This window comes from Enoplosus armatus, chromosome 20 (genome assembly GCF_043641665.1).
Source record: "Enoplosus armatus isolate fEnoArm2 chromosome 20, fEnoArm2.hap1, whole genome shotgun sequence".
Taxonomy (NCBI): domain Eukaryota; kingdom Metazoa; phylum Chordata; class Actinopteri; order Centrarchiformes; family Enoplosidae; genus Enoplosus; species Enoplosus armatus.
In genome coordinates this window covers 16,535,212-16,551,673 of record NC_092199.1, presented here as the reverse complement: position 1 = coordinate 16,551,673, position 16,462 = coordinate 16,535,212, and the positions used below count along the sequence as shown (strand labels likewise).

General features: G+C 45.9%; 1 protein-coding gene across 3 annotated transcripts in view; it reads right to left on the bottom strand.

Annotated features, from left to right (window-relative positions):
* spag9b (sperm associated antigen 9b) overlaps positions 1 to 16,242 on the bottom strand; it is a 29,633-nt gene extending 13,391 nt beyond the window's left edge. For all 3 annotated transcript variants that reach the window (XM_070927631.1, XM_070927632.1, XM_070927633.1), the window contains exons 1-5: positions 15,876 to 16,242; positions 8,951 to 9,071; positions 6,542 to 6,612; positions 5,422 to 5,525; positions 1,183 to 1,330 (exon numbers count right to left, since the gene is read on the bottom strand). In XM_070927631.1, coding sequence (XP_070783732.1) covers positions 1,183 to 1,330; positions 5,422 to 5,525; positions 6,542 to 6,612; positions 8,951 to 9,071; positions 15,876 to 16,175 — 744 coding nt within the window. In that variant the 5' untranslated portion in view covers positions 16,176 to 16,242. The remainder of the gene's footprint in view (positions 1 to 1,182; positions 1,331 to 5,421; positions 5,526 to 6,541; positions 6,613 to 8,950; positions 9,072 to 15,875) is intronic.
* Positions 16,243 to 16,462: the final 220 nt, after the last annotated feature.

The window sequence follows — 16,462 nt, the reverse complement described above, 5'->3', positions numbered from 1 at the left end:
CGGTGGCTTCAGTCCTATAAATAGCACAGTGCCTGATGGAAAAGAATCAATCAGGACGACAACAAAAGCATCTGTACGGATCCCTCAGTCACCTTGAAAACGGACGAAGGGGAGACTTTAAAGCTTCTGCAGACACTGAATTAAGCTTTCTCGATACTGTCTGTTCCTTTCAAATATGTTCCCACCCCGATGTCTCTCTCTGCACCGATAGCAGTGTTTCCTTCCACATCTCCTGTCTGCATGCTGCCGTCACTCTATTGTTGCTATAGTAGCACTGTAGCAACCAATGGGGGGTGCGGTGGGGGGACTTCCCTCTGCTGCTACTCTGCTGGTGATGACTCTTCCCTAACCCTCCAAAAAAAAAAACTCACACACGCCCCTTCACACGGGGGAGAGGGAAGGGATCATTAAGTGTAAATCTTTGGAAAATGTCAAGTCAGGGGACAAAACACAAAGGCACTGCTGTGTATCTGCACTGGGGGTGCCTGCTAAGACTGTGGGTGCAGAAGTACTGCGACGCCTATATGACTTTTGGCTGCCAGTTACGAAACAATGCAACACGAGTCCTGATGACGTGGGTCAAAATAAACCACTTCCTAAGTCTTACAAGTTCCGTCTGACCCCATACTAGTCTAATAACGGCAAATGAATAGTTATTAGGCACCCATTAATATTCATGATGGGGCCTTGCTTGCAGCATGGTTTCCAACAGCAACAATGTGAAGACACTCTGTCCTTTCCACCCTCCCTTGAGGTTAAAGGCAGGCTCCCGAATGGTACCACTTCCTTTGCTTGCTGGGCTCCAAGCCACCCCGTCTCTCACACACACACACACACACACACACACACACACACACACACACACACACACACACACACACACACACACACACACACACACACACACACACACACACACACACACACACACAAATACAAGCTCACAAGCTGCTAAAAATTCCGGACACGCTGAACAATCCTTTCTCTCTGAATAGAAACGTACTCTCTTTGGTGTTTGCTGGCATTGAGTGTTTACATTTTGTTTCCACAACCTCTTTCAACCGAACTTGGGATGATGTCACCAGTCCGATCCGTGGGAAGCTCCACAAGCCAACTTCAGACAGCAACTTTACACTTTATTACTCGTCTTTCTTTTACATTCATCAAGACTGCCTGTCATACCTTGAGGCTGGTGTCGGACTGGGGATGGCTAAGGTTGTTGAATCTCCATGGCTCGGACGGGGTGTCCACAGGTTCCCTCTGGAGGTCAGGGGTCATGCCATCAGTCCCAGGAAGTTGGAATATGCCCATGGAGATGGGACGCTCCTTCCTGGACAGGGAGACAAACGGAAGGGAGGATGATTCATGAGGGAAAAGAGCAGTTCCTAAAGAAAGTAATGGCCTGGTGGTCAAGTCATTCTTACGTAATTAGGACTATAGAGAAAACAAAACTCTATAGACATGCTAGCAGCACAGCAGTGCTTTGAGCTAAATGCTAACGTCGCTGATGTTTAGCAGGTGTAATGTTTAGCATGTTCACCATCTTAGTTTAGAGTTTCAGCATGCTAACATTTGCTAGTCAGTACTAAACACAGCTATTTAGCTAACATTTTGGACAAATTTAATCTGATGATGATTAGGGGTAAGTTAGGGGTTTATTAAAGTTATTACAATTTATCCTGAGGGGAACATGAATGTGTGTGCGAAATGTCCTGGCAGTCCATCCGATAGCGGTAAGGACATTTTAACTCATGAAAGAAGTTTCACTTAAAACCACGAACGTCAACTTCACGATCCCGCTAGAGGAAAAGTCAAGGGATCACTAAAGCTCGGAGAAGTGAAAACTTTGACCTGCTGGCGGCTCTAAAGGGGGCGAACAAAGTCATTGGGGTTCATCCTCTGGGTACGATGGATGTTTGCACCGAACTCTGTAGCAAGCCATTCCATAAGTGTGACATATTTCCGTCTAGACCAAAGTGCTGGGCTGCCCAGCCGACAGATGGGCTGATGTTGCCATCCCCAAGAATTCCTTTGGTAGTAAAAAAGACCTTCAGCAAGGAAAGCAGTCTCGACGTCAGTGTGCCGCAAGGACATGTGATTTATACTGGGCAATAAAAAGTGCTTGGTATGCGATGTATTTGACACTGTATCAAAGCGATGAGGTTCCTTTAGAGAGAAAGCGACACTTGGTAGAGCAGGCTACAGTCTGAAGTGATGAATCAAGTTCTGTGCAGCAGCTACGGTACTCACTTCCATGAGATCATACATTTAAATCAAATGAAACGGGCAGGTCTGCCTTTTAATTTGGCCGTCAGTGCAGTGGAGGCAGTTAAGCATAACGTAATCAGACAAAAACAAATGACCAAGTCTGAGTCAAGACTTCACAGAGACCAAAGACCCCCTAGAGACAGTTCAACACTGAAGTGGTGGGCAGAGAAATGAAGCGGGTCACTTCATTAACCCCACTGCATCCCACCTATTAGCCCAGGCAATAACACAAATCCATTTCTGGCCTATCTGGCTCTGCGATGGAGACGTATTCTGCCGTGAGTGTTATTAGAAGGAGGTCATCTAAGAGACTTCAGGGACACTTCAGCAAGAACAACTATCTGTTACTACCTCTAGCTCACTCCATTTCACAACAACTCTAAGTGCCTGAAAGACCAATAATACCCAGTAACACATAGGAACACAGTGAAGTAAATACACTGCACCCTCAGCTGCAGCAGACCAGGTACGCACCAGTGGCTATTTTCACTCCAGTGACGAGGTATGAAAAAATATATATATATATATTGTACAGTGCGAGCAGAACAATGGCTGAAAAGAACAGCCGGCAGGCAGGGATGAAAAGCAGCAGCCCAAAAACAATGGAGCACCATATCCAGAGGAAGAGGTCACACGCAGGCCACTGATAGTGACCAATGCTGCCTTTTGTTATTTGAACTGAGGGGTGAGGTGGGAAAAAAAAAAATAAAAAATCACATGCTCACCATCAGTCCTCCATTACGGTTTCACCTTGGAAACTAAATGATGAGAGTAAATCATAAACAGCTACGAACTCTGGTGATATGGAGATATCTAAAAAGGTGGTGTTTCATCCTGGTATGACTCTGCCATTTTTTCTCTCTCTCTTGACCTACTTTTAGTGTGCGGTCTCATACTGTCTGACTATAACACACCCACATGGCAGCAACGCTGCGACTGCATGGCTACAAATTAGCAGCGGCTAGAAAAACAAGAGTACAGCAGGGGAGATAAATGAAGATAACATACATTAAGATAACACACACACACACACACACACACACACACACACACACACACACATTATACCTGCTTGGTCTGGGTAGGGAGGGTAAGGAAGGCAGGGCAGGTAAGCCGCCGGTAGAGACAGAGTAGTGAACCAGCAGCAGCACTGACAGAGAGACCAGTACAGCAGAGTTGATGACCACCGCTCCCCCTACGAAGCCAAAAACAAACAGCAGCATACACCCGGGGCTCATGGCCCCCCCCTGATCATGGCCCAGTGCCTCAACGGGGACCAGAAGGTTGGGGGACACGGACGATGAAAGCAGATGAGGTGGCAGACCTCTGATTGGACAGCAACCACTGTAAGTACATCTACAGCTGAGGTTAAAAGATGCCGTATCCTTGTAGCGGGGAGTCAGCGGCGGAAGCTGCTGTATGCTGCAGCTCTATTGTGAGGCAGACAGAGAGTGGGAGCGGGTCAAAGGCAGAGCGATCTGCCAGCAGCAGTCACAACAACAGTAATCCCGGGGGCTTCAGCAGCAGAGACTGATTAGAGCAGAGCAGCAGCAGCAGCAGCAGCTCCTCTCCTCCAGCGTCTTCCTCTGGCAGGTGATTCTGTTTTCCTCCCTCCTTTACACCTCCTCTCCTCTGCCGAGATGCAACGCGGCTGCCGCTGTGCAGTCTAGAACACTCTAACGCTCTCCCTCTCTCACTCTGACCCCCCCCACACACAGCCCCCCCCCCTCTCTCTCTCTCCATCTCCCCCTCTCTTTTGGATGCTGAGGCAGCTCGTTCCATATGCCTCTTCTCAGGCTGCAGCTTATTGGCTGCAAAATGGGGAGACTGATTAAAAAGTGTGTGTCTGTGTGAGACGGAGGGAGGGAGGGAGGGAGGGAGGCTGGCAGTGTGTCCGCATTAACTGGAGGGATAGTGAAGGGCTAGGGAATATGGGGGGCTGCCTGAATGCACAGACACAGTCCATGGTACACTCAGTGCCTTTCTATTAAATACTATTCACAACAATTGGACTTTTTCCATGTTTTATAACAGTAAATCACAATGAATGAAAGTATGTACTCACACACATAAAAAAAGTTTGAGAACGTATCATATCACACACGTACTTCTCCACAGGTGCAGCCAACTGCTTCTGTGAGTTGCATAACAAGTTGAATGGATATGGCAAGTGATTGAATACTTTTATTAAATGACCAGTATTGGACAATTTCCAAATGTTGACCTGATGACACAAGAGGGAAAGTCAAAGGACAACCAAAGTTATAAGAATTTACTAACGTGAATATTAATGTAGTTTCACGGCAATACATCCAATAGATGTCGAGACTTTTCACTCTTAACCAAAAACCATCCAACCTGACGGTGGTGCGAGATGAAAAGTCAGGGGATCACCGCAGCCTTTGGGGCACATCCTCTGTGGACCATGGATGTCTGTGCAAAATTCAATATGTTATATATGTTCAATATGCCAAATGATATGACACAGCTGTACATCTGCCAAGGAGGCCCTTCTCAAAGATGGCAGAGATGGGAGACCCTGAGGAGAAAGATGTGTGATATCTGGGCTAGTGTTTAGGAAGACGGTCCTACTGACCTCTCGGCTCCCCACAGCAGGCAGCCCGCTCTGCAAGTGGGCAATCGGCCGCAAAAGCTCATCATCCTATCAAAGTAGATTACTCAACAACAACAACAACAACCAGCCCTGATTTACACCACATCCACAGCATCCGTTCATTCTTTCTTTGCTCGATCTCTCTTCTGAGACAGGTTCTCTGACCTATTTCTGCCTCTTGCCTGAAAGGCAAGATAATGTGCGCGCGGTTGGAGTAGAGCTTGCAGTGCTTAAAACCGCTCCAACACAGTGTCGCAGACCTGGTAGGCGAACACATAAAAACACTGCGAGCGTCCAACTCCAAATCCAAATCCACTTTCTATGGAGCTGTGAATTCATCTGTCGTGACTGGGTGAGATATTTGCATATTTGAGTTTCGTTTATTTCATGAAGTGACCCTCAATATCTTGTCAGTATTTTCTAAGATTAGCATGTTCAGTGTTCATAGGACTGACAAATGAACACGGTGACTTAAGTTGAATTTAGAACGAACAGCATGCAAGTGAGAGAGAAAGCTGCCGTTGGCTGGCTCGTCTCACCGCGTTCTGACTGATGGGCCTGTGCCTACGTCTGAGGGCTCCGCTGTCGTCACTGCATGCTGGTGTTTAGTTCGCTCCAGGTGCTCCATGTAGCTGTGGATCATCTGGAAGGTACAGGACACACACACACACACACACACACACACACACACACACACACACACACACACACACACACACACAGAGAGAGAGGGGGGCGGAATTAGCGAGAAGTTTACATGTTTCATAAGCTGCCGGTACTTCTAAAAAGGGATTCAGAAACTAAATGTCACTCAAATATGAGGTATATTGTGTCCAGGCACAGCTGTGACAGTCACACTCACAATAAATGACACACGTGTACCAACAGTGTGTTGGTGACAGCTTCTATCGGACTTCCATCCCCTCTATTCAACAGTACTCAGATCAGCGGTTGGCCGCTGAGGCTCGAGAGGCTTGTCTGGACGCTGGGGCATCTGTTGGTGATGCATCATGAATAACAGGCCGAGGCGGACCAAAGGCTCGGCGGGAATGTCATTCACGTTTTGATCATCTTCAACCGGCCCGCTCCGTTTTACAGTTTTTTCCCATCACTCACAGGTCAGTGTTTTATTGTCACTTTACTGGACTTCATCTTGAATTCAAAACGGGGAAAGACACGTTTGTTTCTGTCTCGACCAAACCCCCTCTGTATTATATATCATTTTTCTGCAAATAATGTGTGTTGAGAGCAACAAATGACTATCATCAATTCATTAGCTCTTTAGCATTATGGGGCCACAATCACAGTTAACGGGTGAGAAACTGGGATCATGACTTCCTTCTGGCCGCTATACGGCATAACGGTGCTGCAACATCTCGCAATTTGGCCACAGAACTCAGTAGGTCAGAGTGGTTTTTGCGGGGGGGTTCTTTCCCGACCAAGGCCCGTGCCTGATTCTGAGACCACTTCCAGCGTGTTCCTTGCTTTTAGCTTGCTTCTGTATCCACCTGTAGGAGGAGGTCTCAGCTTTCCATTTATCAATTTGTATTTTATGCAAAGTCTAAAGTTATCATAAGTCATAGTCAAAAACAATAGTGCATATGCAGTCACTGTATGTATGCATTACTGTGTAAACACATGCACAGATGACCAGCTTACCTCGGTGTGCCTCTGATGAAGGGCATTATACTCCTTCCTCAGCTCTGCCTCCCTCTCCTCCAACCTGCTAACTGCATGAAAAGGAGAAACATTTACTCAAAGGACGCGTGACGGCAGCAAGATTTACTAACAACAACTCATTTCTTTGACAAAACGTGGATCAGACGGCTCCGCCTGGTGAGAAATAAAAGTGCATTCACCTCACGTTTTGTACCATTTAAATGTGGTGGGGGAGTAGTTGCTGCAATAGCACGTCAGAGCCAGAAGAGGGCCACCATGCATCAACAAAAGCCCTCCTGAGCTACACCGAGCAGAAAGCTGAGGAGGGATTATTTCTACTTGGCCATGAGATCAAACTCTAAATCGTCAGCGTTTTAAACCATTTTAAAATTTCAAATCAAACTCAACTCCATCAACAGCTGATTCGATTTTGACAGCCATGGTGACGTAATGATGATCTAGATCTAGGCAAAATGACACGGCAGCACTCTAAAAGGTTCATGACACTGCTACATATGTGATGTGTGTGATGATAAAAGTCCAAGAAAAAAAAAATTCTCCTTTAAAACTTCTTCTTTTTACAAAAGTTACGCGCTTTTCATGTTTACTATCTAACCAAAAGGAAAAAACATGTTGTAAACAATCCATACACTTATCTATAGAGCAACCATCAGCTTCAGTCAAATCCAGGCAGCAACAATGGTAATCCATTCTTTGTGTCTCCAAGGTGGCATTAGTTTGTAGTCAAAACAGCCTTCTTGGCGTGTGTGTTTTCAGATGTCAGCCGAGCTACATGCCCTCTCACCAAAAAGGCACTAAAAACGTCCCCTAGCAAAACTGAGAGTTGACGCAACTAATTCTCGGTAACATTGCTGGCGCTTCATGCTTCGCAGCGCAGATTTGAAGTCCAAAATGGCCTCTTTAGCAGGTGTTCAACAGGGCTCAGGCTCAAGTATAGAATTTAGAGGGGGGGAAGAAAAAAAAATGTTGACACCTACACAATCGATGAGGAGCAACGGTTCAGACAGCAGCTGCACAGAATGGAGGAAACTGTGCTTTAGTGTGGTTGCAGAGTGTGTGGGGGGGCAGATATAACCCAGGTCAGATACAGGAGGTGTGCGGCGTAAACATGAAAAGTCTGAATGTAGGGGGGAATGTCTCACCAATATCCAAGTAAAAAAAAACAACTTCATACTTATTTCTGTTGATCACGTTCAATTTTTACATTTGCTATTCACAATTCGGCAACATGGATGGCAAAAAAAAACTGACCTGGGGGTGTTCTTGAGATTAGATTAGATTTCGATAAATCAATGAATCATTGGAGAAACTGAAACCTGGGAAACTATTTTGGCTTGATAAATGATAAATGAAGTTGCTGATTATTTTTCTGTCAATTGACGAAACCAAATAATCGACTAATTGTTTGAGCCGCTTTTCACCACCCTGCCCATCCTTCTCAATTGTGTCATTCTCTGTTGTAAGCCATCCAATAAAAGGCAGAATTACATTCAAAATGAAGAGAGAAAGTAATGAAATAATGACATTAGTAAACAGAAATGTGGGGGAGACAGTGTGTTTGCATTCAAAGTGTCTTTGGGTTTATATAGTTAAACTGTGTGTGTGTGTGTGTGTGTGTGTGTGTGTGTGTGTGTGTGTGTGTGTGTGTGTGTGTGTGTGTTCCACTGTCATGATCAAACTCAGATCAGTGATCCAGGTCACACTGTTGCCAATTCGGTCCACAAACATGATGACAGACAAATGAAACAGAAAAAAAAAAAAAAGGGGGAAGTGTCACATGGGAAGAAATCAAAGAAATTTGCTGAGAGCTCTCAAATTTTCCCTTAACATGAGCGAGGCGTAGGTTACGGCCCTGCGGTGGAACAAACAAGCAGTCTCACACACACACACACACACACACACACACACACACACACACACACACACACACACACACACACACACACACACACACACACACACACACACACACACACACACACACAGTGCAGTCATGCACACATCATGAGGGTTGCTTTTGATGGCCTGGAAAGGACTACCACTACCTCAGAGGCTACACTGTCCTTTACATTTACAAGGTCTTTCCCACTTTTGACATCAGTGCTTTAGGCGTGTAGCTTTTCTTTATTCTACTACAGCTCGTTTAGCAGACTTGGCAGGCAAACACTCGTCGTGTGTTAATAGTGGCCTTAATTCAGTAGGGACATGGGAGTCCATCTGCCCTCGGGCACATCAGGCGAACAGGCAGTCACAAGACCTGCGAACTGTCGATGCTGCTCACAGGGTATCTGGGTAGGCTGTGTGTGTGTGCGTGTGTGCGTTAGACTTTCCAGTAACAGAGCCAGTACAGTAAAAACCTGTGTCAGATGTACAGAGCAATGGACTTACTCTGATCTGCGTAGTTTTTAGTCTTCAGCTCGAGCTGACGTGTGTGCGACTCCAACGTCGCCAGGCGACACTGGAGATCCTTCTTCTCGCCGTCCTGGGAGTCTTCTAAGGCAATGTACCTCTGCAGATAGAGACAGGAAATAGAGGGAGAGAGCAGAGTGTTCATCATCAAAGCACAAACTAGTCAAACTCCCAGCGAGGGACTGATGAGATGACTTGTTTACGGAGATGTTGTGGACTTAAGTGTGTGTGTGATAACAATCTGCTCATGCTAACAGCGTTGAAACGAATGGAAACTAGAGCATACAGAATCTGTCTTCTGCCTATTGTGAAAGTCATCTAAACCTCTCTGCACAACAGGTGCACAGCGCCAGCGTCCTCACCCAAAAATGGCTACAGCCTCTGTGTGTGCACTCGTGTGTGTTTGCGTGCGTACACACACACACACACACACACACACACACACACACACACACACACACACACACACACACACACACACACACACACACACACACACACACACACACACACACACACACACACACACACACACACACACACACACTTTCCTGGGCAAGTTAGTAACAGTCGATACCCGCAACAAGGTTGTCTTTTCAATCTTCATGGCAGCCGTTATCTCCGACCTCAGTCCTTCTCTCAGGGGATCTTTTCTTATCAGGAGAAACTGGGGGCACTCTGAGCACCAACATGCACAAAGAAAAGCCTATGATGATCAGAATAATATTCATAATCTGTTACTTTACGGACACCTGCAGGGCAATTGGATATCAGTGGTCAGGGTCAAAGACCCAGAAACTTGGGGCTTCGACTCGGCTTCCCAAACCGTCACCCGACCAATCAGCCCAAATCTAATCCATTTATATGCTGGGCCAACCACCGCTCCCTGGTGGCAACTGACACTTTGCTGGTGAATAGATCAGATTGGATGAAACTTTAGTTGAAGCTCTGGCGGCAAGTGGGGTCTCTGAAGGGACACATAACAACATTAAGTGGAGAAAAAGCCTGAACAAAAGTAAATGCGGATTTTAACATAACATGAAAACATTGGCGAAGCACACACACAAAAGAAAACAGTATGAAGAAAAAACCAGGTGTGTGAATCAAACTACAGTTGCAGCAGTATATACGGGGGCAAAAAAGTTGAAAATAGTTATGAAACCCTACTCAAAGGGAGAATTAAGCGCGCAGATATGCACCGCATACTGCCGCATTCCCAACATGTGACGAAATGAACACTTTTATTATTAGCTGACTTTTAGCATAGCGTCATGATGTTCTCTGTTAATTGACTCATCATTTGGTCCATAAAATGTTAGAAAATAGTGACCGAGACTAAGAGTCTACAGCCACGCTAGCAGTGTGCTTAGACGCAGCAATGCTGTGAGCTGAATGCTAAGCAGGCTCACGATGACGACGCTAACCTGCTGGCGTCTAGCCGAGATGATTTTAACCATATTCACTGTCTTCGTTTAGCATGTTAACATGCTAACATTAGCTAATTAGCACTGAAACCCCCGAAAAAAACGATCACTGGACAAATTTTGACCTGATGATGGCATGAGACAAAAGGTCGGGGGGGATCACCAAAATTAATACAATTCATCCTGAGGGGATGTTGTTGAGATATTTCTCTCTTGGTTGGTCGGTTGCGTTACTGGGAGCCCATCTATTGATCTATTGATACCTCAGCTGATCAGGTGTCTGGTGACAGACCCAGACTTTGCCTTGCCTGTAACCATGCAGTCTTGTGATGTGGGCACTCACTGTGGATAAGCCCTGGGCTGGAGTAGGGGGTGTGGGGGGGGATTGGGGAGGGGTGGATGTCATCTGCAAGGAGATAGGGATCACCTGGGCGCCCTGTTTACAAGCAGCCTCTTCTTTACACGCACGTATAAAACATTGAGACCGGAGGTGTCTAACAAAAGGTGGTTCTTCAAGATGCTTTCGGGAGCTCGCTCTGGAAACAAAGCCTGTTTTTATTCTTTCTGACACACAATTCGTGCATTGATGGGCTGAGATGTTTTTCTCTGCCTTTAGGCCCTCAAAACTATTTCAGTGTGGAGCACTTGATTTGCCGTTAATCATCTTTGAATGTCCTCTTTACCGAGGGACCTCCAACAAATACAAACAAGTAAATATATCTGGCCTTGTTTCTATGAACAGCTGCATGCGCCTACACGAGGGGGTGGGGGGGTTATTCGGGGCTTGAGGGCCCAGTGGGGTCCGGAAAGCCCAGGGAGCATCTTAAGAACTGTGGTATTGGTCGTAAAGCAGCATTTCCCGTGTAAATCTACTAAGAGCATTAACATAGCACTGGGCTAGACTACAGATGGGGAGGGGGTTCATATTGGGGGGGGGGGGCTAAATAGAGGGGGCTAAATAGTTACTGGTCTTAGTTCTGATCATTTGAAACTGCTGAAAGGAGAAGGATTTGAAGAAAATGCAGGATTCTCCTCAGATTTACGCTTCAACACTATAGAAGACGAACAAACTAAGGATGACACGTGCCGACCCCCCCACCCCCACTGCGTCAACACATTCATTAGAACAACAAACTCACAACATCTTCCTCTCTCTCACCCTGCTGCTCATCATATGACCCAGGAAGGAGGCTTCTGCATATGACAGCGCTCCAGAGAATGGAGTGTTCCGGCGTTTTAACGTGCACTCTTCCCCCTACGCTACATGCATAAAGCTCCCTTTGTCCCCCCCACCCCAACACACACACACACACACACACACACACACACACACACACACACACATGTGGCTGCGGCACAAGTGCGTGCACACCCGCACAGACAGGGCTTCACTGTATTGGTACTCAATTGACAGAGAGTGAAATCAACTCCTTTTAGTGCTTTTGGCTGCGGGACATTTTGGAAAACAGGGGCGTGTAAGGCTGCGGTCATCATCGAACTGACCATTATAAAGACAGTGTTAATCATGTGGATGTCACCTAGTCATTATAGGATTCACCATCTGGGAACTGCCTGAGCAAAGCGCTGTGCCGATTCATCCAGCAGATGTTGAGATATTTCACTGGATAAGTGACCTGCTGGTGGCGCTACAGGGGATCACCCAAATCATGAGGGTTCGTCCTGTGGGCACCCATGAATATCTGTACCAAATTTCATGGCAATAAATACTTCACTAAAAAAAAAACAACAACCCACAAATGTCAACATCACGGTGGTGCTCGAGTTTTAAAAGCCAGGGGCTCAGCAAAGTCTGGAGGATTCACCCACTGGAGACCATGAATGCCATGGCAGTCCACCCAATAGTTACTGAGGTATTTCATTCTGGACCAAGGCGGTGAGCTGACCGTCCACATACCAACCCTCTATCTTGATCCATGATGACCAATCAGCTGGCATTTAGGCTGTGGTCCTTTTGCAGGTCGGCAGACCACCCTGGCTGGACAAAAGAACTGAGGGAAGTGCTGTTTTTCCCCAAGAATTTCCTGCCTTGCCTTTTCCTCTGCTCTGCCGAGACGGACTACTGAGGAGGCCGTATTCCTCTGGGCTTGGGGCAGCGAAAAAGCAGGACCTGGCTCGTACAATGTGTTTGTTTGGTAAGATTAATCTACTTCTTTGCTTCTGGAGTGACTTGTCACCCCCCAAATGAGCCGCTTAGTAACCGAGTATGTGCCTACTCATGTGCCTCCATTGGTGTTGTGGAACAGGGAGTTGTTTTATGAATTTCTTCCATTGTTTGACAGTTTTAACCATGTGAAGTGCAACTGGTGTCAACTTGGTCACATCGGTCCGAGTGACTGAGGGATAATGGAATGACAAAGTCCTCTGGTGTGAAGTTTCTGACAAGGACAAAGAGCGGCCCCTGTGGAAAGTCAAACTTCAACAGCATACTGCTCTATCAGCAAGGAGTGTATAGCACTGCGGATCAAACTTCTCCTCGATTTACATGACTTTGGAAAAATGCATTTCATATTGAGCTGAATGTACCAACAAAAAAAAGCTGCTAAAATATGAAACACCTGTAAGATTTCTGATGTTTTCATTGAATTAAACTCACCCTACATACGGTGACTCGCTGTATACTTGTCATGTCTGCTTCAATAAACTTTATTCTGAAAGTTTTGACTTTTATAGATCTATTTAAAGCGTTATCAAAATAAAATGCAAACATTCAGCAGCTTATTTCTTCTTTGATATTTCCTGATATAAATCAGCAAACTTGTGTATCAAAAAAGCATTGTGTTAATATCAGCACCATAAAACAGCCCTAATATCTGGGCCAAGTCTGAATATGACGGCTTAACCCCATCCTGACAAGGTCGGGAATCTATGCAGCCACATATGCCACATCCTGAATTGTGATTGTTCGTTCAAGTTCATGTGCAGAAGCTGACCCCTCCTATAGAGACGAGTCACAGGGCGAAGAACATTACACACCGATATGAAAGCAAACCGCTCATCCGGCTGAGTGGAGAGCTAGTTGTGGTGGTGGGGGGGGGGGGTATTTCACATACAGCGGCCAGAGGGAACAACATGCATGTAAGCCCATAACATACCAACGGAGAAATCCCATCCGCACAGGTCTATCGGAAAGCTTAAGCAACATGTTAGGACACGACATACATTATTAACACACTGCTTTGTGGCCTGTGGCGCTCGTCATTCAACATTTAACTGTCAAGTCAAATGTCAACGACTCTGAAAACAACAACAACAAAAAAACACTGAGGAGTGGCGAGAACCTGCACACATTGTAGTGTGATTTGCACATCACCACTCGCATAAATAAATGAAGAAATGAAATACTCTTTTTGTGTTGCAGTAAGGCTTGGTCTTTAACACTTAAAGCGCTTTTTCCAGTCTATGTTGGCCGACACTAATGTTGCTGGGATTAAATACGCCGAGGCTGGAAAAAATAATAAAGCAGATTAAGTGCAAACCCCTGCAGTCATTCGGGGGGGGGGGGTTTAAGAGAATTCAGTGAGGGGTTGCTTGTGTGTATAATGCCCAAACATGAGGACCGGTGAGGATTACGAGGAGGAATACTGCGAGTTTGAGCTTTTAAAAAGTACACAAACACACCTGAATGAAATTCATTGACGATTAGTCCGTTTTCAAGCTGCAGTTTTAGTTGTTATGTCCTGGAAACAATTAGCTCAGCTTCTATGTCGTGTGTTTTCCTCTAAAGAAGTTAAAGTAGTTCTTGAACAGCGAGTCCCGTGCACAGTGCCGCTCACAGGCTGAAAAGAACCAACCGTGCAGTCAAGATCTTGCTGCTGCTGAGCATGACACAATGCATTATTCACGTAGCACTCAAACTGCAGCTTTCTCGGGGACTCAAGATTTTAAACCTCGGACTACAACTGTAGCCGAATGATTTTTGGAACTGTGACTACGCAGAGAGTCACTCAACGTAGTACTTTCAAAACAAAAGCATGCACATGTCTAAAACAAACTGAAGAGCCACATTAAAACATCATACAGCAATTCATATTCAGCTTCGTTTTCCATGAAACAAATTGTTACAGATATGTGCAGCCCTGGTAAAGTGCAGGGACCACCACCACCTGGATGGTAGGGACCTAAGTATGGTTCCTATTGCAAATAGTTTTGTTAAGAACAATATATACACAATGGCCAGTTTGTTTGTTTCTGACCAAATGATTCTTGTCACTGAACTTCTGTCTTCTTTCAAGGCACCTTTGTGACATCATTTTGACAACGTGAATGTGACACCGGTGTAGACATTTTCGTTTTCTCCTTATATATACACACACTAACACACAGATATTATTGCTTTGTATCACAGACATCTTGCAACCACTTTCATTATCATCATTGTTACTGTGGTCTGCTTTTAGTGATCCTGTTACGTTGGGTTGAGAGGGCAGCTCATGACACACTCACTCATACCTAACAATAGGTAGTGACTGGGGGGGGGGGCGTGCACACACGTGCGTACAGGAGCAAAGCTGAGAGTTATGAGTTTGTGGTTTAATAGGCCAGATTACAGGCTCAGTGTTTGTGCATTCAAGATTCAATACCGGATGACCACTGTGCAAATAGTAGCAATTTTTATACATCACCCCCATTTCCATAGGGTGCAAGCAAAGCAAAAACTAGGACTACCTGATAACGATGTAAACGCACAGGTTGCACTTGAGACCCAGTGTGCTGGTGTGGCACCACAGCATCTGGTGGACACAGACTGCGCCGCAGTGCTGAAGTAATGAAGAGCACGGCAACAGGTGTGTCATTTGGGGTTGAATCAAATGAGAGGGCGGCGAGGCTTCCATTAGTCGCGAAGCGGAATGTAATCACTGACTTTCATTTAGGTCGCGGAGGCGGCAGAAAGCAGCCGCCTGACAAACAATTCACTGACGGGTTTGCATCTGTCTGCGGCTTCACTGAAAATTGAGGTTTTACAAGGCAAACTGTGGGTCCCAAAGAGTCGCCGGCAACCATGGTGACATAAACCTGCCGCCAAAGTACGGCTAAAAACTCGGGAGTCTCGTCGATTAAGGAAACGAAGCCAACCCACCAAGCTGGGATCCCTTTAACAACCTTTTAATTTACAGAGAAGGTTCGCCTGTTATTCCCTCAATTTCCCTCCGCCAAAATGCGCGATAGTGGACGGTGGCAACTATTAACACCCAGTTTAGAAAGTGTAATTAGTCTTCAAAATGTACTTTGAGGGGGACTGTAAGTATGCCGAATGAAATAATGGTTTACCTAATTCATAAAAAGTACTAATTCATGGTTAATGAGCTATGGTGTGTAGCTGATACGCATCGCAACAGGGAATTGACAGATTTTCCAATTGGGTTCGGCATTTAATCTCTTCATACTAAAGCGCATAATACGAGCCTGTAATCTGTAATCCGGGTCATAAATTAGTTTGGCAGTTGTGTGGTGAAACCCACCTCTTCTGCGTGCTTTCTCAGCGCCTTCTCTCGTTCGTACTGGGTAACGAGTTGCTCGTTGTCCTCCTTCAGCAGCTCCAGCTCCACTTCGTGCTCCTGGTTGACAGCGAACACCGAGTCCAAGTTCTCCAGCACGGCGACGACCAGCGGCATCAGATCCTTCACTACGTCCTCGTCGTATTTTTCGATTAGCCGTTCAAACTCGCGGTATATTGAACTGGCCAGACCTGAGACCCTCTCGGACATCATGGCAGAGTTGCCCGAGTCGTCCTGATACAGGACTACGTCGTCCAGCTCCATTTTTTCTTGCCACTTCTTTCCCAGCTAACGTTAATGAGCTAGCCGCAAGCTTCAGTTGGCCAGGGGCTGTCCGCCTTGCTACTTTCAGCGCAACAACAAAAGGTGTTCCTAAAACATAGCTCGACTGTTGTGTGTTGTACAGAAGAGACACTGTACTTCGTAACAAAGGCTGTATTCCTTAGTCGTCTGGACGGCTGACTTTAAAGCTTGCTAGCCTAGTAGCTAGCAGTACTGAAAAGTCTTTACTTGGCTCCTGATTAGTTTCCCTGTCCAACAGATGAGCTCCT